Below are 25,190 nucleotides of genomic sequence, written 5' to 3'. Positions count from 1 at the left end.
TGACTTATGGTAGGCAATACAGAATAAAGAGTGATGGTGAAAACTATACAGGATAATTCTATAAACCAGGGATGTCTTTACTCTCACTGCAGAAACATTGAGAGCTCCAAGCAGAAAAATAGCCCTATGAACAGTGCTGACTTAACAGAGGGTTAAATGTTTACTGGGGCCTTGTGACACCTCAGGAAACCCAAATTTTTTTTTTTTTTTTTTTTTTAAAGGTCAGAATAGCAATTCTTCAGTTTATGTTCTGATGAGAGGCATTAGGACTGTGTTAAAATTTAAATTTGTGGTTTAATTACCAAGTAGTCATTTGAGGCTTAGAAAATGGAATATGGTTAATGGTTATGTGTATACAGTTGGAAGAAGCAATTGTTTCAATACTATTAATACATGAACTTTTAGGTAGCTTAACTTTTTTTTTTTTTTAACTAAAAAAACAGTTATTTAAATCTCTGTGAACTATAGGGTGTTAATCTGAGTGAGCTTTGTCTAGAGAAATGACGAAATGAGAGACAGTGCAGTAGAAATGGTAATGGACTCTATGGGGAAGCTATGTAGTTTACTATTGTATGGCTTTTTTATCCTTATGCTGAACTTCTAGAAGATCACTGATGTAATGAAGTAGGCTCAGTAAGGTGTCATTTCATCAAATACCATGCTAAGCCCAAAACACTTAAATCATAACAGTATGACTAAATTAAACCTAAACTCTTCAGTGCATTGAACTTGATTGAATTCTAATAAACATGCTTCATTTTCTTCAGAAATTGAATGACTTGTTTTTAATCTTTTCCAGGTCAAAGATCGGGGTCCAGAAGCTACAAGAAGGTTTTTTAATTGGTTTTATTGGAGCATTAATTTGGGAGCTATTCTCTCTCTGGGAGGCATTGCATACATTCAACAGAATGTGAGCTTTGTTATTGGATATAGTATCCCAACAGTTTGCATTGGGATTTCATTCATGGTTTTTTTATGCGGTCAGAGCTTCTTCATCACAAAACCGCCTGATGGTAGTGCCTTCACAGACATGTTTAAAATTCTCGCATATTCTTGTTGCTCAAGAAAGAGACATGTGGAACATTCAACTAACAGGTATGTAATGAGCTCTTTTGATAGTCTGAATTCAGTGAATTCAAACTAGTTAGTTCAAACTAGCTGGCAGTAAGTCACACTAGAGAATACACTAGAGTATGCAGTTCTGCATTGAGAACTGGAACTAGAAATTGTAGTCCTGAAGATATTTTCTGGGAGTTCTGGGATGAAAGAGTGGTGCACGTTGAAATTTCTGGAACTCCATGCTGCAAGATCAAGTCTGCTGTTTTCAATGTAATGCTGTCTTGCCAGTTCAGAGTTTCCGAAAGTGTAATGTAACCTGAGTATGCTGCTTTTAAGCATTAGTTAAGTCTCTTCTCTGCTTAGATAAGTTTATGGGATGCACTCTGATTTGAAAAACACTACCATCTGCATTTAATGTTCTAAGTGTCTTGGTGGGCAGCCAAAATGTGTACTGGCTTTTTGCTTTCCAAATGGTTACTCCACTCTTAAGAGATGCCCATGGAATACTGGTGGCTGAATTTAGTCACTGATGATAAAAGATGTCAGGTGCCTCCTCTGCAACGGGCTTTCATGTATTCAGATTGGAAAACAATCCAAAGAATTAGAATAACCTGTATTTTGTGATACTGCTTCTTAAGTTCTGTGTACTGCAGTGCCAGTTATGTATGCCTGGTGGGGGGAGGATGGGAAATAAGGACACCTTTATAATGGAAGTTTTCAGTTTGTGCTTTCACTTGATGATCCATTCTGGCCTAGTTGTTTTCTGGTAATTTACACCAGTAACTTATTTTGGAAACACATGAGCTTTCTATAATGAAGTGTTACAAGATTGCCAGTTGCGTCAGTTCTTGTTGTTGTTTAACTAAATCTTTCAAATTCTGTTCAAAAGCGAAGACCAGGGAGTGCTTCAGCAACCTCGCAAACAAAGCCTGTTTGAGATAGCCAAGCTGTCTCGTGGGGGCCCATTCAGAGAAGATAAAGTAGAAGATGTGAAAGCTCTTGTCAAGATTATCCCTGTCTTTTTGGCTTTAATACCTTACTGGACAGTGTATTTTCAAGTAAGTAGTTCCAAATGGTTACATTTTTATTTTACTTGTCTAAAACCCATAATTCCTAATTTAAGGGCCATAACTTCTTCTCTCAGTTGCATTTGAAAGGTCTCCGGGCACTAGCATTAAGTTGCAGTTCTGAGTCTGTGTTATAAATCTAACCCCTGTCTGAAAATTATCCCCCAGAGCAGTTACCTGGAGGAAACACACAAAAGCTTTTGGTGGGGAAACTGTTCTATAAGGTTTACTTACAGTTAGTGTTCAGTAGCTGTGACTCTAAAGAAGATGAATATTGAAGAGAACTTTTCAGAATGCTGGTATTGACAGTTTTGACTTTTTTAATACCCATGTATTCAGTAATGTTAGCTACTTGTCTTTCACAGAACTGGGATTGCATCTCAGGAATCATTTTAATAATATTATGTTAGCAAAAGTAATACTGTGTCACGGTAGCTTCCTCTGAATTTTTGTATTTGATTGGTAAAATTGTTGTGGAAAGCTGTATTAGCTTACCAGTATCTAATTTCACATTTTTCTGGGAGCTCTTTCATGAATGTGAAACTTACCCTAAAGTTGAGAGATGAAAAATGTCTACTAAGAATAGTCTCAAATAATATTTTGAATTAATAATAAAAAAGAATATAAAATCATTAAAATGATAGTTAAAATTAAAAGTTGTACAAATTGACATGCCTTAATTATTGTGCTCTGGGTAAGTGGTCTAGACTTCATTTTTATTAATTCCTTTCTGACTCTTATGTCTTAGTGAGATGAATTAAGATAGCAGATAGGTTTGGGGGGGGAAAGATATGCAGAAATTGTGTTTAAAGTCACATCAATGATTCTTTGTGCTTTTAGTAAAAATAAATGTAAAGGTTAAAAAAAATCTTAAAATGTTCCAATAATAATTCTTTTTGTTTTACTATATAACCACTTTACTTCTGCTATAATATTTGTTAATTATTAAAAATGTAAAACTATCTTGCTGTCAGTACTCCTTGTACAGGTAATCTCAACTGATTTTTCCTAATGCTAGATGCAGACAACATACGTATTGCAAAGTCTTCATCTGAAAATTCCTGAAATTTCAAATGATACCAACTCTATTCATACGGTAAGCAGGGCAAAACAAGTGAAAAGTATGTTTTCTTCAGTTGAAATGCAAAATAGGTAAGTATTGTAGAGAAATTCCAGGAAGTTAAGGTAGTGACTAAGGGCAATCAATGGCCACAGGCATTGGGCATTTAGAAGCATGACACACAATACAGAGATTTTGGCATACCTACTGGTATATAGAGTTCACAGCATCCTGTTTTGAATGTATTCAGATAACTTTCACTGCTTTAATTAAGAGTGTCTATCCATCAGTGGACAAAGTATTATTTTTGGAGAAAGCTTATGAATCTATATGCCCTAAGTTTTCAAAGTTGTAAGTAGTACAGAAGCATTCCTACAAACTCATCAGGAATATCTACACTTAACTGAAACATTAGTATTTGCAGACTTGGAATCTGGGATACATCTGTAACTTTATACTGTTCAATCAATATTCACTTTACCTGGAATCAGTTTAGCATATTGAAGGAAGTTGTTCAATCAGTATTTTTCAAGAAAGGCTGGCATCACATGATTGCAGAAACAGTACTGCAAAGCAAAACCAAAAGGTATGAATGTAAGTTATTTATAGGCTTACCAAATGTTCTTTTAAAACTAATATTCTTGTGTTTAAGATTAATAATAATAAGACATAATGGCATCAGCCTTTTTTGTACAGATCAAAAATTAAAAATGCTTGTACTTAATTTTTCTTTGAACTTGCACGAAAACTGAGCTACTTCTGAATCACAGCTGAAGGATTAATAGAAGTTAGTGGTACTAGCTAAGACAGACTTCTACCAAATGCTAGCTGCTTTTACAGTTAAAAACACTAAAGAGGTAGTCTGAGACTTTTTCAGTTATGTGCATGCCATCAACAAAAGAATCTAAAGCAAATTTCCTCAACCGAAATCTCTGTGTATTTTTTTTGCATAGGTTTTGGGCATGGAAAGCTACTGCCACTTTCACTTCAGGCTTTAGTTCTGTGGTGTTTGAGTTGCATGTTCATTTTAAAATAAGGTATTTTCTTACTTAAAAATTCTGATTAGTCTGAGGTTTCAGTTGCACCAGTTTTAATTGTGGACTATATCCAAGGTGGGGTTTTTTTAGCATATATTTAATTCTACTTTAATACAGGTTAGTACATTTACATTTTGATATGTAACACATTTTTCTCTTTTCATTGAACTTTTCACATTTCTTTATTACTCAGGGTTTTTTTCTGTTATTATAAACCATGTGACTGTCTTGTTAGAACATTGTCATTGTTGAACTAGAGAAGTAGATTTTCTTTCTTCTAACAAAGTGCACACAGGACTTCAGGATCCCATTGTCAGTCTGAATATTGTATAGAAATAAACATGGAGCTTTGGTTATCAGTCTGAGCTTTCCTCACTGCCTTTTTGAGTGTTAGAATTGCTTTCAAGTTGTAAATACAGTGTTATATTTAATTAAGCTAGTTCGAAAAAATAATGGCTTTCATTGTTTTTGCTGAAAAAATTTTAAATTACCACTCATGTCATGTAGCCACTTTTTCTAACTTAAAAGTGTGTCTTTAAAAGTTACTTACCTGTTTGTATGCAGAATGTGAGGTAAGGATAATGGAACAGATTCTAGTCTTTCCTGATACTTCTAAATAACAATTTTCTATCTTGCATAACAGTGACTGGCTCCTTTTTCTGCAGTGCACCAGTTGTGTTGTTTTATTTTTAAATATTTTGCTGTGATCTAACAGCATTAACACCATAAATAAAATAATTTAATTTTTGCTATCTTCCTTGGTATGTTCTTTACCTGAAGGATTCTGACCTGCAACCTACATTATGTAGGTAGTATCTTTGAAAGTGATTCTGACTAGTTTGGTTTCTCCAAATGAAAGTGATTTGAGGTAATTAAGAAAAGGAGCAGTAATACAACATTTTATGTGAGCAGCATTGTACCTTATCAGAACTAGGTTTTCCTTAAGCTCTTTTAGGCACCTCTGCCCAATGCTAATAAAGACATATTTCCTCCTGATATTAAAAGAATGAAATATGTGTATGCCCTTTTAATTGGCAGGCTCCTGATAGAGTAGAAAATGGAAAAGCATACATTTTAAACAAAAAAAGAAAAAAAGTGATTGATTGTATGAAATACAGCAGTGCCAGAGGCATTTAGTATTTCTCTTCTTTCTTATCAGATTCAGCAATGACAAAAAATTCCTACATCCTTGACTTTAATTACAAAAATCAGTCTTTGTACAAACTGTTATACAAGTTAATGCTGCTGTGATATTTGAAGCAAACTAAAGGGTGAATGGGAGACGGAGGGAAGGTTTTAAAGTTTTGCTAAATATTTCAAAATAAGCAGGAATTTGACTAACTCAACAGAATTCACTGTGCATTTTTCAAAGTATGTGAAGATTTCTAAACAATGTATATAACCTTATATATCAAACTGCTGAATATTTTTATATAGCCAAACCAGCTTATTATTCTGTTTTCAAATCCGTGTCCTTGGAATGCCTGGGAAACATTAAGGAGAGTTTAGGATGAATTCAGTTCTACCTTCATCATCATAACTTACTGAGGTTGGCTAACTATGAACCAGAAAGCATTTGCCTGTGTTCTTTGGAGAACTGCCATGACAACTGTAATGCAGACCAAGAAAGCAATAGTATTGTTAATAACTGTTGTTACAACAGATGTGCATGCAGAGTGCAATATACACATGCGATTTTGACAAAACTGACTATGGACACGGCTTGATATAAGTCAAAGACTTGGTGCTCTTGGTGCAAACTCCTGTGAAAGTGCCAACTCCTGCTTAGATTGTGGAGAACTGAAGGTTCATGTTTTGCTAACTCTTGTTTTTGCAGTGTGTCATCATCTCAGCCATACTGGAGTGATTACAAGGATCAGTAAAACAGGGCTCTCATCTGCAACGAGAGATCCATGCCCACACTGTCTTAGACACTGAGGGCTCGGGTTCTTGAGACACTTGCAGTGGTTGAGATTTGTAGCCTTAAGGGAATCTGGTTGTCCTCTGTTACTTTCGCTGTAGCTACAGATTGTCACAGGCCCCATCTCTAGAAAAATATTAATCTATTCTAACCTTGAGTTTCCACACACAGAGAAAGTTTAGTATCAAAAACTGAATCTGCATCAGAAACACAAAGGTCAAGCATTGCCATGCATAGTACAGTGTCACACTGTTCTAAATGCAATTTTAAAAAATATCCCCAAACCAGAATATTTTTATAAATCTTCCTGTATTGTCTTGGTTTGTTAGCTCAGAACAGATGCTAAATATTATTAAGCTTGGTAGAAATTGTCTCATTCATGCAGACAGGAATCTTATCGTCAATTACTGAATCTGGCAAATGAGGAAGGATGCATGTATTACACTGTACTCTTTGTTCATCTGACAAGTGTAATTTAATGTTAATTGAATTTTGTATTACATCAATAAAACTCTGTTTCTACCATTCTGTGGCATATTTCTGAAAGTTCTAAGACTAATAATAGAAGATCTACAGGACCTGGTTATTATTTTCAAGACTGAAGTAGAAAAAAGGTTTAATTCCAGAGTTAAGATCAGAGTGTATCACTGGAAGCAAAATAGTAGGGACTATTTAATTGCATTAAATCACTTCCTGACTTGTGTGCTATTAATATTGACTTTGAATGCTTTTTAAAAAGTATCTTGGGCTGTATTCATTTAAATAATCTGCACAATTTTATTTACTAGATTTGAGTGGCTCAATCAACCATTTCTCAAACAGGTGTTCTATGACTAAAAAAATCTTAATGGCAGAAAGGCTAGTGATTTTTTTTCCATTAATCATATTTCAGGATGTGTGCAGAAAAGGTCAGATGTTGCAATAATGCTAAGGGCCATCTCATCTTGCAAAATTCATATAGTTTTAGTTAGGTAGTTAACTTTTGTTTTAACAAAAATTAATTCAGAATAATGACCTAAAATATGAGCCCTCTGAAACTTAGAAATTTTAGAAATAATCCTTTGTAAAACATCCTTGCCGAGTTCTACATTTTTTTTTTTTTTTTTTTTTACTCTCTTCATCTGCCCAGTAATTTTCTTATTCCTCATTTTCCTTGGAACCATGTGCAATATTATTAATTTTTGTTAAAAGAATCTTTCTGCTCTGAACACTTGATGTTGTTCAGTCCCAGTGGAAAGATGTGACACCCCCCACTCCCCCAAAAAAACCCTGACACCCACCTCAGCACAGCTGGAGGTGCATCTTGAAAGTGAGAATATGAAATACTGTTGGAGCAACTATGATGAGGAATCATTTGTGCTTCTGAGCTAACAGAATTATAAACTGCCAAATTAAATGAAAACCTAAATAGGTGAATGTTTTCCTCAGCTTTTATACACATTTATTTTTCATTTCACAGTGTCTATCAGTGGTTGATTTTGCATCTCAGTGTTCCATCAAAAATATTTTTTCCTTTGTAAAATAATAGTAAAAGTCCACCATTAAGTAAGAAATTGCTAACTTAAGTCATCTGTCCTTTCAGTTTCCAGCAGCCTGGTTGACTATGTTTGATGCAGTGCTTATTCTGATCCTAATACCCTTAAAAGATAAATTGGTGGACCCCATTTTAAAGAGGAATGGCTTGCTACCGTCCTCGCTGAAGAGGATTGCAGTTGGAATGTTCTTTGTAATGTGTTCTGCATTTGCTGCAGGTAAGAAAACAACTTTGACATCTACTTACATAGTTACTTATTCAGCTACTTGCAACAGCATTTTTAAAAAACCTTCGTGAATCTTTAATTCAAGATTATTCAGAAGTCTCTTTCATGGGATAGTTAGAATGCAACTGCATGAATGCATTTCCCACAATGAAAGAGATTTTCTCCAAAAACATACTAAACTGTCTTGAACCTTTGCAATAAAATTGGACCATTTTTCCTGCCTGAAATAGACTTCCAATATACCTTTTGAAAACAACTTGTTAATTAAGGTTTTCACATACAATGTTACTTTCTAGTGTGCTTGGTAGAGAACGATTTGTTTTCTGACTGTATTTTTGCAACAAATGCCTTCTTCATGATCAGTGTTTGGGTTGCCTGAGCAAAGTGTCCAGAGTTTGGATACAAGGCTGTTAGTCCTCTTAAAATAAACTATATGGTATTGCGGAGGTCCATGTTGTCTGGTTTATTAACAATTTAGCGTGAAGTTGAAAATTTATCCTGAAAACCAAATTAGTTCAGAAGTAAGTATGTTCCTACATACAGTCTGAATTTCAATTATTGAAAAAATGAAATTTTACCTAAAATCCTTTCCTTTTATCTGAAATAATAAAATTAGGTTATGGCTGAACTAGAGTTTCTTCCCACTTTGTTTTTTTTCTCCCCTACTTTTAAATTCTTTAATGTTTGGGAATTACTGTAGTGTAAAATAGCTTAGCTGTAGCAAGAAAGGAGAAAGATGGCAACTCTGGCCAAACCATAAATCAGCTGCTTTTGAGATGATTTAAAGTTGTTAAGCACTGCTGATGTGGAACTGAACATCTCTGAGCAATGCTTCATAGAACCTATAGCCTTCACCTAGTATCACTGTAATGAACATATTGATAAAGCATTATAGCATTAAATAAATTAATTTCAGCACTTGTAATCTCTTATATTGTAGAGAGAGAGACACTTTATACGGCTATTAAGATTTTTCTCAATGAGAGAGATAATTACCTTATTAGGCCAAGGTCACTTTGTATGTGAGCAAGTAAAGTTCTTAAAGTCATTTAAACTTAAAATAGGAATGTTTCTCTTATTCGACGTTACTTAGGACACTACTACCAGCAAAAGAAGATGATGTAAAACAGTTAAATGTCAGCTCTTTAAATAGAACCTGCTGGCTCCCATGTAAGTGAACTCAAAACCAGCAATATCTGTCTTTATTAGTACTGGGGAAAAAAAAGCATATTGAGCTATGATAGCTGAGTTGGGTAACGAGTTCTAGAACAGAATCCTTAAAAATTTCAAATGCCTTATTGTTTTGTATTCACCTACAAATGTAATGCATGTTTTTGTTGGTGTGATTTCCACTTTCACAGTAGAAACTGAGAAGGTGAATTCTTTCGGTGGTTACCTGCAGTCTGGTTGGAAAGTTTAGCCTTTTGTTAGTACCTTAACATCCCTTCATCATAACATGAATTTAAGAGCTTCAGTTGCGACAGATTTAGGGCACAGGAAACTCTTTATTTCTAACAGGGTAGAAAGCTGCTGTTGGTTTATATGTTTCATAAAATTTTTATTTTCTCATTAAATGATATTTATAGAAGCCATATTTTAATATTCTTAAAATAAAACATTACTTACAACCAGTTCTGCCTTAAAGGGAGATAATGATTAAAATCTTAAATGTATGAAGATGTTAATATCTTAACTTGCAATCTTGGAAATATCTTAATGATTTGCTTGTGCCATATTTCCATTTTAACTTACTTCTGTAGCTGGCATTGGTTGTGGACAGTACTTAGGCTGCCTTTTAGGTTGTTTAGATTATTTTAAGTACCTTATAAACTGTGTGAGAATACAACTGATTAGATTTAATGAACATCTGCTGTGCTTCATGCATTTTGTCATAAATTCTGAGCAGAAGTATTTAAGGTTATTCAACTGGAAAATGTACTTCATTTATAGAGTTTAAACAATTATAGCAAAAACTTAAGATTCTTTTAACTACTAAAACTGTAAGATTAAACTTGAAGTTTGTCTATCAAAGTCCAAGAAAGAATCAATGGATTCTAGATTCTGAAGTACTCGGTTTTGGAGATAAATTTCTGACAAAGTTTCACATATTGTAGTTATGCTCCTCTGTGGCTAACTGCTCCCTAAATCTGCTTATGTTGTGAAGAGTATCAAATGCAGTAAGGATCACTGGATATTTTGAGTGCAGTAATTTTGTGTTGAATTTATATGAATGAAACCATATCTGAGTTCTTAGCTGACTGTACTGCTTTGTTTACATTTTAATTAAGTTCCACTAAAATGTTTGTCAGCTATAGTAAAATGAAAACATCAAGAAATCCAGCTTTATTTTAATTACATCAGCTTTTCAGAGGGCACTGAGGTGGCTGAAGAGCTAAAGAAAGATACTTAAAAATAAGATGGATAAGTGGTCACCTAGAAAGAAGTGAGGAAGGTAGAGAAAATGTGGTGGCCTGGTACTAAGTTCAGAACAGTCTTTACCTCAAAAACAGATGTTATTAAGCAAAACACTCTAAAAAACATTTTGTGGCCTCAGGGTAGTATGTAAACAAACTTGAGCAATTCTAATCTGTTTTCCCTTCACAACTCTTGTGTCTCAAAAGATTAGACAGTAGAGCTGTTGTGAGATTTCATACTTGATAGATTCTGAACTGCTATGAATGAATAAACATGGATTATACAAATGCAGCTTTCCATCCTTTTCAAAGTACTTTGTAAGTCACTTGTTAGCATGTGCTCCCTCAGTCTGGTTTTCAGAGCTATTGCTCTTAACTCCCTACAATGAGGAAATACGTTATCCTTAAGCATGTGATTTCTAGAACTTCTTGTTTAGTTATGCCCTCACCTACATATTATATGTAGGGACTACAGGGAGATTTCCTCATGCTTTCTTCCCAGCTTGGGTCTCTTGCCATGACCCAGGACTAATAAGAAACTGCATGTCATGGTATGAGGTGGTTTGGGCAAACATCAGTCATTTCCCTGGGAACATGGTCTCTTAGGAGAGAGATGGTGATCTGATTGGCCCCCCAGAGGTTTATATGTCACAGATTTGGGAAGAAACAGGGAAACAGGTTATCGTACATTAGAAGTTGCTTGTGCTTGTTTATATGAAAAGTCTGTCAATAGCTTCAGCCAACATCATATTAAATGTCTGTGTCATCTTTTGGCTGCTTCTAAGAAAGAAAAAGCTAGAAGTGAGGAAGCAGATATAATCATTTGTATATGGTATGATATCCATGAATCATCATGTCTGTCATCTAAGCCTTGTACAATTTTTTTTTTTTTTTTTTTTTTTTTTTTTTTTTTTTGTAACAGGAGTGATATTTTGTGCCCCAGGATTAGGTCAGATCTTGGCTGAATAAGTACAAAAAGACCAAAACTGCCAGGCATTAAATGAGTCCATGTGTGTCTAACACATATTATAGGAAGTAGTGTCATTGACTCCGTCTTGCTTCTCTGAATCGGTGATGAATTAATCCACCTTATTTCCAAGGATATTGAGTTATTTTATAGAGGTCCTTTCTGGGTGAAGGAGGGAGTTATATTAAGTATTAGCTATTCTGTGCATTTCTGTAACAATGAGGCAAATCCGTTAATGTGGGCAACTTCAACAAAAACTCTACAGTGTTATTTGATATTCACTTTCTACTCTAAACTGTTGTGTTGAGCAAGCTAAAAATGGTTATATTTTACACTTTCATGTCTATTTTTCATTCTTCATGAAGTACTTTCTATGCAATGTATTGCTTGTAAATCAAGCTCTAATGAGCTTTTGGATCTCTTGGGATGATAAGTGTCATATAAATGTCATGATCGTATTCATAGAGGGTTTTCATAGTTCTACAGGACTAGTGTAGCCATTTCGATAAGCAAAATGGTTTCTAATTTATTAATACCATGGTGGCAGATGCAGTGGTTCAACACTGCAAAGTAGTTTGTGAAAATGAAATTGTCTTTAAAAAAAAACAACATAGTTTATATGAGAAAGCTCTCAGCTAACCCATCTGGAAAATGGTTAAGTATGTGTATAATTATTGCTACTGAATAAAAATATAATCACTAATTCTATGGCAGAAGAACTCTATGTCTTGAAATGACAATATCAAAAGTAGTCTGAAATGATTTACGTTAGGCAATAAGGAAGTGCAAATTCCTGTCTTACAATTTCTAATTGCAATGCAGGACTGATTCCTAATTTAATTCTTAATATGAAGAAACAATCTTAGGTCAATCTTTTTTCTCCCCCACCTCCATATAGGAATTCTGGAAAGCAACAGACTGAAAATTGTCAAAGTTAAAATGATTAATCAGACAATTGGAAATGTTACATACCATGCTGCAGATTTGTTAATATGGTGGCAGATTCCTCAATATGTGCTGATTGGATTCAGTGAAATATTTGCAAGTATAGCAGGTAAGAGTCTTTGTATGTTTTAAATCTGCTTTCATGTCTAGCATAAATGATGGATTCTTAGAAAATAAATATTTACTTCTCAAATCATTATAAATAAGCTGTAATGTTCCCAAATACAGTATCCTACAATGTAGCTTTATATAAGTGGCAACACACACAATTGTCTTTCACATTTGAAAATTGGCTATGTAAGAATGTTTTCAAGACTGAATTTCAAGCAGAGCAACACTTAAAAAATTTGTGTGTCATCCAGTTAGCACTGGATATTTGCAAGCCTTAATGGAAAACAATATACTCTTTCAATACTGTATTTTAAAGAATAGCTTTAATGCAGTATTTTTTCCTCTGAATCTTACTCTGTGTTACAATTAAAATTTGTGCTTTGTAATTTTTTGGGGCTTAAAAACCGTGCTCACAGTTTAGAAAATCAAATAGTAAATGGAAAAACCTTTCTGAGGGAAAAAGGAAGAAATAAACTATCTTTAGAAAGATTTATCACCAGTTTAAATTCATGTGACTTGAATTTTTACATCTCTGAAGTAAAAAAAGTTATGTGACACTCAATCTGAACTATTTCTTTGTGAATATTAATAATGAAGTAGCTTTTCTTTGTACAGTTTTATCTGCTTTATTTATAGATCAGTTTTTCTATAGTTGTTTTGGTACTTCAGTGTGGTACTAGTCAAACTGAAATGCTGTTCAAATCTTGCCTTTCTTGAACAAATGCAAGAGATCTTGAATTTCTTAATACTGTTCTGTGTGATGTAGTGGACAGCTGTGTGATCATATTGATTTTTAAGCTGAAAGGGAGGAGAGGGTGAATAGGACTATAAAATCTTATTTTCTGGTCTGCTTCATATACACGCAGGGCTCATTAGCAAAGGAAAGCACAGGCAACTTATCCGTTGTCGCTGTGGTATGCCTAACCCTGCTTTACTGTGATTAAACAAGTGAAATGCTATTGTGAATCTCTTACCACAGTGTTTACATGTCTAGCGCTTGGGAGCAGTGCTTAGTTAGCAGTAACAGAAATCTTTCAAGATTGCAGAAGTAGCTATTCTGATACTATTTAAATAAAATTGCAGAGCTACCTGATGTAATATATTGAAATGCCTCTAGTGACTTGATTTAAAAATCATTTAGTATTTGCTTAACTATATTTACTTATTAATGTGTTGAAATACTGTTTCAGAATATTGAACTTTGAGGATCATCCATTCAAACTGACATTACATATAGCTCTTTTTCTTCGATTCCCTATGAATTACCCGGTTTCATTTCCACTGTAGGAGGTTACTTTCATTCCTCATGCTGGGCAAGCACCGTGGGTTAAAATGAGATTCTCCAATTCGCTAAGATCTTGCTGGTGGTAGCCCCAGCTGTCACATGGCCCATTTGTTCCCCTCTTAGTGGAACAGAGAACTTCATTGAGTTTCTGATTACATGTGTTCTACTGTCATCACAGTTGTTAGGAAATAAAACAAAGTGGTTGGATTGCTTGGCAAGTAGAAGAAAATGTGGGTCTTGTTTTTTTCCTGTCTGCTCATTTGCTCTAAGCTTTGCTTCCGGCTGTGTCCTGGGATTTCACATGACTGGAAGAATTAGATATATCCATCATGTATTTATCTCTACCATAGTTTTTTAGTATGTTGGAGGAATTCTTTGTAGATAGGGCTTTGTTTTGTGTGTATTTGTAGTTTTGTGGTATGCATTCAAATGTACCACTAGTGTACTCTTTCCTTCCTGGTGGAGGGTACACTGGTGTCTCACACCAGGCTGTTGTTGGCAGTGTCCTGTTTGCAGTGTGAATGCAGGGTCCTCTGACAGTTAGATCTCTGCATGAACATGGTATATGCCTGGAAGCCAGTACCTAGCACAAACTCTTGTGACAGTAAACACAAGATTTGGACACGAGGTCCTACTGGATTGCACCAGCTGAAATCACAGTCCTTCACTTTTTGTACTGCAGCAGTCAGTGTTGTAGGTGAATCTGTAAGTGTCAGAGGGCTGAAGGTCTGAGGTCATTGTCTGATATCTGATAAGGATCCCATATCTGGTTCCTCATGTGGTTTCCACTCCCTAGTGATGTGTGGGCAAGCCCTTGAATTAATTTGCTTTTTTTTTTTACAACTGCTTTGGTGTCCTTCTTTATGAGAAGTAAAGTCTTCACAGCTAGCACAAATCTTATGTGAATACTCTGCTGCTCTGTATTTGCTGGGTCTGTACCAACAACTTCAAAAATTGTTGGTCAGTGTTAGGAAAAATGCAAATGCTTCCCTTTCTTTGAACCATAAATTCTATGCAGATCTTAATTGCTTTGTGTATTACACTTTCATCTGATTTGTTTTACAAAGCTTTTTTCCTGCCTTCTGATAGTTATCTAAACTGAATCCTTAGTATCTTTAAGAAGGCCTCTCAAGACTTTATAGAGTATACTTTACCAATTTGATATTAAAAGTAGATAAAGACATCTATTGTGCTATGAAATTCAGCTTTACAATAAGCAGAGTATTAATGGTTACAAAACTATACTGGTTTGGAAAAGTTTATTGTGATCAAAAAGGGACTAAATATCATAAGAGCAGAAACATAGGTTTGGTTTTTTGTTTACTGTAAAACTAAGCATATTCTTATTAAGCCACATTAGATACACTTGAGGTACCTTTAAAAAGATGGCACACATTGCATTAATCTTTTGTATTATTCTGTCAATCCTCTTAAAGCACCCTTATTTAACTGGGAATCGTAATCTCGCATGACAACACCAACTAGAGGGTTTAATTTCAAAACTGCTTGTTTGAGGTAGCGTGAAATCGTTATCAATGGCTGCCAGCAGGCAAAAATATCTCTGAAGGCAAAGAAAAGATTTTATATTCTGTATGCCAGATTAAATATTAGGGTTCCTGGAAACATTATTCAAGTTTAGAAACATGCCTTATTTTGTTGCAAAAAGTGCAGTGTTACACCCATTTTGATTTTTCGTTTTGAGTCTTAAGATCTTTTTCCAGCAGTAACACATCCAGTATAGCTGTAAAATCAACAAGGAGTCAAATGCCCCAGATCCTTTCATGCGATATACTTGATCTTAACTTGTACACAGTGTACAAAAGACTAGTGACCAAAATGTGACTGATACTCTGGAGGCTTGTGGCAACTATGATAGCTTAACAAGAGGTGTTAAAAAATGAGCTACTGTATCCTAAGAGTAGTCTACTTTTTTTTTTTTTTTCCCTTTAAGTGATATTGGCCAGATAAATACTCCTTGAAAAATCAGAATTGTTATATTGGTGGCAAAGCATAGGAAAAAAAATTGAGAGCTTTCATTTCTCAAAATAAATATACTATTGTCATCCCCCCCTTCCCCACTGCAGATGTTTCCCCATCTCTGTAGCAGTTCTCTTGTTATGGTTTGAATTTACAGGAACCCACACAGCTGAGCTGCACGAAGAATGTTTCAGTTCCCTTCTAGAATCATAGACAGGTTGCTGTTGGCCCACTCTAACATGTTTCACAAAGGAAGAGAGCAGCGGTGTGTTGGTTATCAGAAATTTCTCAGGTGATAGTGCAGAACGCTGTTAGATCAGTGAGAACAGAGAGTTCTGTTTCTTTTACAAAAACAAAGTTCCTTGCTCACAACAGGCAAATTGACCTCTCTGGCTTGAAGTGGTAAGGCTTTTCTTGAAAACAAACGCCAGTGTATTTCTATTAAACTCTGTCTGGAGTAGCAAAAGTCAAATACCAGTAATGGTGTCAATAAAGCATAGCTTTATTATGCAAGACATAAGATTTGTGCCATTTTCAGGTCTACAATGCTCTTTGCCAAGAAAAATGTTAGATGAGGTAGCATTAATTTTCAGTATGAATCAGTCTGTTTTGAAACAAGCATTTCACCTGTCGGAGAAGAAGCTCTGCAAAGAATGTATTTGACTGTCTTTTGTGAATAATCCCACTTGCTTTTTGACAGGAGTATTATTCTGGAAAGTAGAGTTAATCATGGGCATTAGTCTTTGCAAGGCAGAGCCTAACCCAGTGTGTTCTGTCGGTACTCAAATTCAGTAGCACAGATTTTCAAATTGATGTCACTAGTTATGTTTTTCTTGGCTTTACTGGTTGAAGTTTCAGTAAGGATAGTTTAAATTTGAAGTCCTATTTCTACAAGTGTTAAAAAGAAAAGGTTAGCAAGCAATGAGCTCAGAGAATTCTAGATCAAAATTAAATTAAAACTAATTACTACCTTTCCAGCTACAATTAATTTATCTGTCTGCACATTCAGAGATACAGACACTGAGTCTGTGAGAAATAAATGTTCATGGGCAATGCAAGAGTGACCTTCAGTTCCTGAGTACTTTGTTCTCAGCAGGGAATGCCATGTGCTTTGTAAACACTGCACAGCAGATAGGCAATACAGAAACAAATGAAATGGGGAATGTGGAACTCGCCAGGTTAGTTAAATCTATTTCTTTGAGGATAATTTTAGACAGAAAAATTAATATGCTGCCTCAGAAGACTTCTTGATTTTACACATGTACATTAATTAGATCAAAGTGCATGTCTCAAATGTTGTCCCTTTAATGGGTTGATATACTGATAACCTTTAGCAGGGATTTAGCAGGTTTCATAAAGCAATTGGAGAAACTGGGAACTGATGGGGATTCACCATTTCAATCCCCTGTCTCCTGAAATCCAAGGCTAGTTTTAGGTCTTTAAAATACCAGAAGTAGTATACATCTGTAACTCTGTAACTCTAAACTAGAGCGAATTACTATTGTTTCTTAGATCTTACAATAGCTTTTTTAAAAATCTTTTAATACAGGTCTAGAATTTGCATATTCAGCTGCTCCCAAATCTATGCAGAGTGCTATTATGGGGCTGTTTTTTTTCTTTTCGGGGATTGGATCATTTGTCGGCTCTGGATTGTTGGCACTGGTGTCTACTAAAGAAATCGGCTGGATGAGTAATCACACAGATTTTGGTAAGTTATTTTCAGTGTATTCAGCCTATAAAGAAGAAGGCTTCTTTCAGAAGGAGTTATGCATCAAACATGTGGAACTGTTGAGTGAGTCTTAGCACAGTTACTATTTTAAAAATATAAATTTGTCTACTGTTTTATCTTTAACAAAGTTGCATTTTGCATTTAACTATAAAGTAATGTGAGTGTGCAAAATGCTACATTGTCCTCATGAAAGCATGGGAAACATACATGTAGTATTTTGCCTCTGTAAATCAATTACCTGCTCAGCTGTTACTGCATTTCAGCACTAGAAATTACTTAAAAGTTTCTGTATTTTAGTAAAAAAAGTTTAAATTATGTGTGGAAGAATATATTTGGTATAAAGTAATGAAATTACTTTCTGCAGTTATGGGGAGTAAAATGTACCCATCTCTCTCTCAGCTTCGTAGTCTCAAGACACTTTATTGGAAGTAACATGAGTTAATTCTGCACTTCTTTCTGCTAGTTATTTATACTTTAAAAAGTCCAACATATCATCTGCTTTGTATTGCCAGTTGAAGTTAAAAATAATTATTGGCACCAGTAGGTGGCACCTTGGGAATTTCAGAAAATCATACCATCATCAATGAGCTAATTAGTTCCAACAGAAGGAGCGTGAAAAGTTCTTAAAACGTATGCTAGACTTACTGTGTATATATGGCTTAAAAGTGCAGCCTAAACTTACTTTAAATTTGGTATGAGAGAATTTGCTATTTAAACTTGATTTGCATGCTACCAAAAAGTAATGTTGTCTGAAACAGTACATATGCCACAAGTCGTCATCTTTTGCAGTTTTTTAAAGAACAGCTTATAAACCAAAGATGACAGGTAGCCTGCACTTTATGGCAGTGTCCTCAGCAAATGAAAATGTAAGCACATTGAGTCTTTTTTTACCCAGTCAATTTCAAAATTAGAAGAGCATCTTTTCTGCAATTCTATATAAAGACGATTCAGTTGATAAGAGCTCAAAAGGAGGATAATAATTTCATACAAGTTAATATACATGGTATTTGATGCTGCTTTTTTAGTCTCTTGCCTTTGTTTTCTGAAGTGGCCCAAGAGAAGATAGTGCCTAATATTCTCTCTGTAAAACATTTAGGTCGTGCTAAATATATCCAGAGTTGTCTAGAACTGGAAGATGTTTACCTTTCATGACTCATTAGTCATCTGTTTTGAATAAGCTCCTCAGATCAGTGGATTGTCCTTTGGACAGCTGTCAGAACTGGATATTTCTAACTTTCTTAGTCCAAAGACTCGATATACAATCAAGCAGCTATATATCTGGCTCAAGGTTGAAGTGCTTAGTGTGTGATTTTGATTTGTAGCATCCCTAGTATCTACTGTTCTAATTGTTTATCTCAGGAACTGTTTATAACTCAATTTTCATTTGGTATAGCATTATTGAAAGTTATCAAATTCACATCTAAAATTTACTTAGGTCTTCTATGGTAGGAACGGTAAGGAGGAGTCTTTATGAATTAATGACTTCTGAATTTTTCATTAGATGCTGTATAATAACTATAAGCACATGCACTGAGCTTCTGCTATTTATGCTAACTCATGATACCATTTGAGGTGACTGAAGGCCTCCAAAATCTACTGAGAAAGTTCACTCTCTGCTGGCACTTCAATGTTGGTTGCTGCCATTGAAATGGCTATTATTTCTCTGACAAAAACTGAGATTTCATGGGTTTAATATCCCATCTCATAAAGGATAATTACTACTCTTTAAACACATCTGCTCCTGAAATGGAGATTCACATGTATATTGTATTTTAAATGTCAGGGAAAGACTCTGTTTAATTTCATTGCATTTTATTATAAGTTCATTTAATTGAATCTTAAGTTTCAGTAATTAAAGTAGTTTGAACATTTATAGGCATGCTGCATGAACAGCTTGTTAGAATTGATGTATACTTCACTATTTTTACTCTCTCTAACCTTTTTGATAATCATAATGGTCCAACTGGCTGTGGCTCATGTGGCATGTTGGAAATGAGCCACAATATGTTGTTCTTGGAAGTACAGCAGTAGTTAGTCCACATTTCTTGATAGAGGAATAATGTTTTAGCAATGAGCTTTCTTAATTTAACATTATTTAATGTGGTACAAATCACTTATAACAACTTTGAGGGAGCGTCAAAGGTGAATTGAACCAAAAAGAAACCACGTATGGTTTCATGAATTCTAAACTTTGTTATAAAAGAAGGGTCAGAGAAAATCTCAGTAATTGCTTTCTTTATATCTACAGTTGCCAAACTTTTTCTTTGACTTGGTAGAGAAGTGAGGTACAGGCCTCCAGATGCAGAAAGACCATTTAGGATTAAGCGAGGCTGCTGGAGAAGACTCTCTAGTACATATAGTACAGAAAAGATCATACTTTTACCTCTTTCAGCTAAGCTGTAAAACAGACTTTTTTTTTTTTTTTTTCTTCATTGACTAAAGCCTTATCACTGCACTGTATTCTCCAGGCTCCTTAAAACCATGTCTAGTGAAGATGGTAAAAGCCTTAAGTCTGTTTGAGTATAGCTCTGCTTCCATTTTGAATAATGCATTTCATTGGGAGCTATTTCTGCAAATGAAACCCTGGACTGTAAACCATTCAGAAATGTCTTTTTCAAGTCCATTTAGTGGCCACAACACAGGGATGTTTCATTTTTTTGCTTTTAAAATTAGTTGTCTCCTCAAAAATCGGTAAGTGATCTCTATTACTTAAATGACAAAGAAAGTAAATAGTATATGAAAATATACATTGAGGTTTTTAGCTGTTTGATCTGAAGTTACAGAGCATTGCAAGTTTGCAGCATAAAAAACCCAGACTTTAAAAAAAAAGAGGGATGAAGGGGGAAGAAAGGAAGATTATTAGCCTATGAGCCTTTTAAAATTGTTTTGACTATCACGAAGTATGCCCACTGCTAGATGTATGTAGTTTTTGTTTGCACAAAGTTCTTACAGTAGTAGGAAGAACTTCCAGCAATTTTTTGTAAGTAAGAAATCATTCAGTAACAGCATATTAGCTTCTTCAGGGACATTACTTGGTTTAAGGCACTGAAGCACGAAAGAAAACAATCCCTGTACTGTGCACATCTTCCTCAGAAGTTCCATCCTTTGCTTTGGATAATTAAAAATGAACTATGCTGTCAGATAGAAATGTGATTTGATTTGGTTTTGCCCATGTTTTGCAGAAAAGTCTTCACTGCTTAAGCTTGAAGGGATTGACATTTTTATTTGTATAAATTTTACTAATGTTTTTTTTTTCTCCCCAATTCTTTCTAGGTAATATTAATGGCTGCCAATTAAACTATTATTTTTTTTTGCTGGCTGCTATCCAAGGAGCAACCCTCTTGCTTTTCCTTATTGTTTCTGTGAAATATGATCATCAAAAATCAAAGATGAATGAAGTGGCTGCCAATGGGAGGATCTGATACCTGTTACACAGCAGCACACAATGAAGTGGCAGCGTACCCTGAGTCTGCGAGATCTGACGTTTTCTCCAGTGAGACTCTGACTAGACTTGCATGTTACAAGAGTTCTTGCCCCTGCTCCCTCTTGTGTAACGTAGGTAAGTGCCTTATGTTGGCAGGGCTCGTTTCTTGCACTACGTCCTGGCAGAGGACAAACACAAACCTTGGAAGTGTATTAACGCTAGGCATTCAAGTTGCTCTTTGTTAACTGTGAGATGTTTACTTAACCCTCGAAAGTTGGGACACTCACACTTGGAAATTGAGCATAACAAGTCACGTGTGATATGGATTGCTCCTGACTGAAAAACTCTGCTTGGTGAAGAACAGTGGATCTAGAGAAACACTCCACAGTCTCAAGCCTATGTTGAGGACCCAGGAAAGAAAATATTTTACAGAAACCTCAAGTAGCGGTTACAAGAATAAATTTTCAATCCTGAGAATCATTTTTGGGGGAGAAACAGGGACAAATTGAATTGCAGATTAGCTGAGATTAAGAAGAAATGTAGTTTTGTAATTGACCTTTCACTGGACAGTGTCTCAAGGGCATAAGTCCAAACTTACAGTCAAGAATATCCAATACTGAAGACTGAATTATGTCACAGTAGCTTGTTATACAGCTGCTGTACATTTTGGTGCACAATGAACACTTGTTGGGACTGAAGTGGTTTTACTTCAGCAATGTTTTTATTTTTGAATCTGCATTAGATGTATTAGGATAATACGGAAACATACATCTTTTGACAAAGTACTGTTCGGTCTAATGCTGTTGCTTCCCTAAGGAATATTCTAAGTATTTGCAGAAGGAAAACTGAGATTGAATTTTCAGAAGACGAATGCGCAATAACAATTTAAAGCCTTTCAGCCAGTTCCTTCAGTCTTGTGTCTTACTTCTAGCTAACATGCTACAGGGTTTGTATCTTTCAGCAACACATTCCTATAGCAGAGCAAATGGTTTTATGTTCAGCCTCTTGAATTTTAATAATTCTAACAATTGTACTTAAGATTGTATGCAGACAGGTATGGAAGATGCAAGGAATTATGCAGAAAGAAAATAAAAACCTCAACTTTTTATTAATGTGTTGAATTTTTATAGGTTCTTTTGTCTGCATTTACATTGTTAAAATGTCCTTTTGTACATGGACATCTTTTTAATGCGTTTACAAAATAAAATTAACTTCTATGCTGTGACCTTTGACTCTTTGTTTTTAGGTGAATAAAATTATACTACAAATATTTTGTTCTTTAGCCTTTATTTCTTAAATATACAGTGGAATGCCATTAGATTTCTAAACGTACACTGGCATCCACTTAGTTTTGTCAGATAATATAGCAGTATGCAAGCTGCCCTGTCTTTGCCAAGATAAATCAGTGTAAATGCTTCATCTGTTGCATTACTTAGTATGATTTAAAATTGGAATAACTGATGAAAAAAAAAGTAAGCAACATCTCCTGTGAGGAAAAGCTGGTTTCCTTTTCTGACTTTGTTTTTAAAGCTCCATATGCTATGTTTCTGGCACATCCCATTTATAACTAGCTAAAAAAGCCTAATATCAAGGTGGTATAAGCTGCATAAGCAACATAGAGGGACCAAATAATTCCTTTCTTGAACGTATGCGGTTCCAGGTACGCACTTCTGATACGGGAATGAATCTGTGGTGTTTTGTGTTTATTTCATTAATTTCCAATATATAATCACAGGAGAGAACTTGGTTGTGCCTGCTAAGTAGTATTCTACTAGATTTATGAAGATTTTGGTTTATAGAAGTGTTCCTTCTTCTCAAGGACTAGTCCTATTCTCAGAACCTCCAAGAGGAGCATTGCTTCTAGTGTTGGATGTCATCAGCTTTGAGGTCTGTGTACTTATCCCTTTTCCAGTAAATGAACTTAATTAATTGCATTATTTTTTCCCCAAGATAAAGTTTTCAACAACATTCATACATTTCCTATCTGATACAGGTCTGCCATTTACAGTTAAAACTGAGTTTAGTGAAGAATGGAGACTAATCTGCAGATTGCCAAAGAAACTATGTGTCTAACAGTAACTGTAACTGTGCAGGCAAGCTTTAGTGAAATTATTATTTAAGGAAAAAGACAATCAATAGATACTAGTTTAGCCTACTCAATATTTAGGCAAATATCTTCTACCCTGTTACAAGCATACAGGAAATGCCTGCATGTTTCTGTAGGGCTGTGGTGGTTCTAACACTTTGGAGATGAGACTGAACATGCAATCAGTTGTATAATTTAATTTTTATTTGCAATGACTTGGCTGAAATCCAGGCACAAGTAATTATGACCATTTATGAAGATTAATCTGACACTTCTCATCAAAGGGATAAGGCCTTTTTGTGACTCAAAGACTTAGCTGATTCTTACTCCCCGTCTTATCTTTTAGTGTTTCCACTCCAGTCACAGAAATAAGACTAATCAATTAACTTTGTGACTGAGCACTGCACCTCATTAATGAAATACCTTGGAGCGTACAGTTTGAGTTTAGTTACATTCACTTCTTAAATTGTTCCAGTGCAGTAGAAAGATCTGACAGGAGTCACCCCAATGGATGTTTCTAAGCCTCTGACTTTCCAGCTGTCTAGATTCAAAGCACAACATTGAATAGTAAATACTTGTTCAACATGAGAGCAGGTATCTGATTAAAGTTCATTACTTTTACTCACAAAGAATTATGAATAGAATAAGCGTGTGCCTTATAATGTGTATGCAAGCTATAATCTAATCATGTCTGAAGAATAACTGCCTGGGACCCTGTGTTTCATTTTAGATTATAAGGTGGATGCATTGCTCATCTAATTGTGGATCTTTCAAGAGTACAGCAAGACCTGTTTTCTCACAACTTTGTGTCTACAGTCTATACTGAATATCCCTCCTCAGAGAAGGGAAGTCTTTCTTTTCATTTATTCTGTTTACATAAACCTCCAGAGTGAGTTTAATTACGCTATTTGAGGCATCCATCAGTATTTCCTTTAAAAGTCTGCAATCAACTCTACGAGTTGTTTTGTTTGGGTGTTTTGTTTGTTTGTTTTTTAACAAAAGTTGCTCAGGGCTGACACTTATGAGGTAAGATTTCAGCTTAACAATAAGCCAGTATTAAAAGATGCACGGAGTTACTAACATTTTTTTTTGTGTTTGAAACTGCTTTTTGAAAAATGTTATCCTAGTGATTTTGTTTATATGCAGGGCAAGTTATGTTACTGCAGACAAGCCTTCTGGGGAAACAGATTACAATGTTTTCCATTTGAACTGTCAATAGTTTGAGATGCAGATTCATTTCTGAGGAAGCAGAGAATTTGTAGACTGACGCTCAATGCTGATGGTGGAATAATGCACATACCTAAGAGCATGATACCTGCTGGTCCCAGAGCAAGGATGTAACTGCAGTGAAAGAATAGAGAGGAGAACTGAGGTCAGAAGCTATTAAATGATAAGTATGTAAATAGACACTTTGCTCCAGGTAACACTAAGTTCAGAATACCAATGAACAGTACTTTGAGTCCAGATTGCCTAGTGACAGTTAATATGATCTGGCTGTTGGCTGTTTTTTCATGTTGTGTACACAGTATTGTTTAATAGTTCTTTCCATCTTGGAATTAATTTTTCCATTACAGTATTCACAATAGATTTTGTTCTGTAAGTCAGTGGAAAGAATAGTTGTCAAAACCTAGTTATATAGTAATTGGATCCACTTACAGTGATTTTCAAATGAGTCTTACTACATGACTAGTAATCTCTAACCTACAGTCTGTTGAATTTAGGAGATTATAAAGAAGGATGAAAAACATTACACTTTTACAAGCACAGAATTGGGAATTAATTATAATCCATCCCACTAACTTCAGTCTGCCAGCGGCTGTAGTAATGCTTGAAAAAGGAGGGAAAATAACCTAGTGTACTGCAGAATGATCAGAACAGAAATAACGAGGAACTTTAAGTGGCTACTTTATACCCTAAAGGATGAAAGGTTACTTTTCTTTCAATTTTTTGATTAATTCTATACTCTTATATGTATTTTTTTTATCTTTCTTTAACATGCATCCTTTATCAGGACATTATCCTACGGTGAATAAGCTCAAAATATGAACGTACCATTAATGGATGTCCTTTAGTGGAATGAGTGTCTGTGCTCAGCTGAGTTGTGACTGCATTTTCTGTAGACAGTCCTGAGCTAGCTAGGTACAGGCTGGAAGAACCACAGCACAAGTTGGTATGGACGATCCTTGGCTGGCCCTGCTGCATCAGAGCAGATGACAGTACATGTCTTGGATCTAGTCCATGCAAACTGCAGGCACACTGAGACTGCAGCACAGACATACTCCAATACAGTATTCCTCTCCTTTGGTGAATAGCTACCATGCAGTATTTTACTGATAAGACTTCTCTTT

General features: G+C 35.1%; 1 protein-coding gene across 1 annotated transcript in view; it reads left to right on the top strand.

The window, feature by feature from the left end:
* SLC15A4 (solute carrier family 15 member 4) overlaps positions 1 to 21,978 on the top strand; it is a 30,042-nt gene extending 8,064 nt beyond the window's left edge. The window contains exons 2-8 of the mRNA XM_033008165.2: positions 800 to 1,095; positions 1,949 to 2,117; positions 3,145 to 3,222; positions 7,727 to 7,895; positions 12,184 to 12,339; positions 17,153 to 17,311; positions 20,606 to 21,978. Coding sequence (XP_032864056.2) covers positions 800 to 1,095; positions 1,949 to 2,117; positions 3,145 to 3,222; positions 7,727 to 7,895; positions 12,184 to 12,339; positions 17,153 to 17,311; positions 20,606 to 20,754 — 1,176 coding nt within the window. The 3' untranslated portion in view covers positions 20,755 to 21,978. The remainder of the gene's footprint in view (positions 1 to 799; positions 1,096 to 1,948; positions 2,118 to 3,144; positions 3,223 to 7,726; positions 7,896 to 12,183; positions 12,340 to 17,152; positions 17,312 to 20,605) is intronic.
* The last annotated feature ends 3,212 nt before the right edge of the window (positions 21,979 to 25,190 follow it).

Source organism: Tyto alba, unplaced genomic scaffold (assembly GCF_018691265.1).
Source record: "Tyto alba isolate M040663 unplaced genomic scaffold, T.alba_DEE_v4.0 Super-Scaffold_44, whole genome shotgun sequence".
NCBI classification, from domain to species: Eukaryota; Metazoa; Chordata; class Aves; order Strigiformes; family Tytonidae; genus Tyto; species Tyto alba.
The sequence above is the reverse complement of the archived record's forward strand: the minus strand, read 5'-3'. Positions and strand labels throughout refer to the sequence as shown.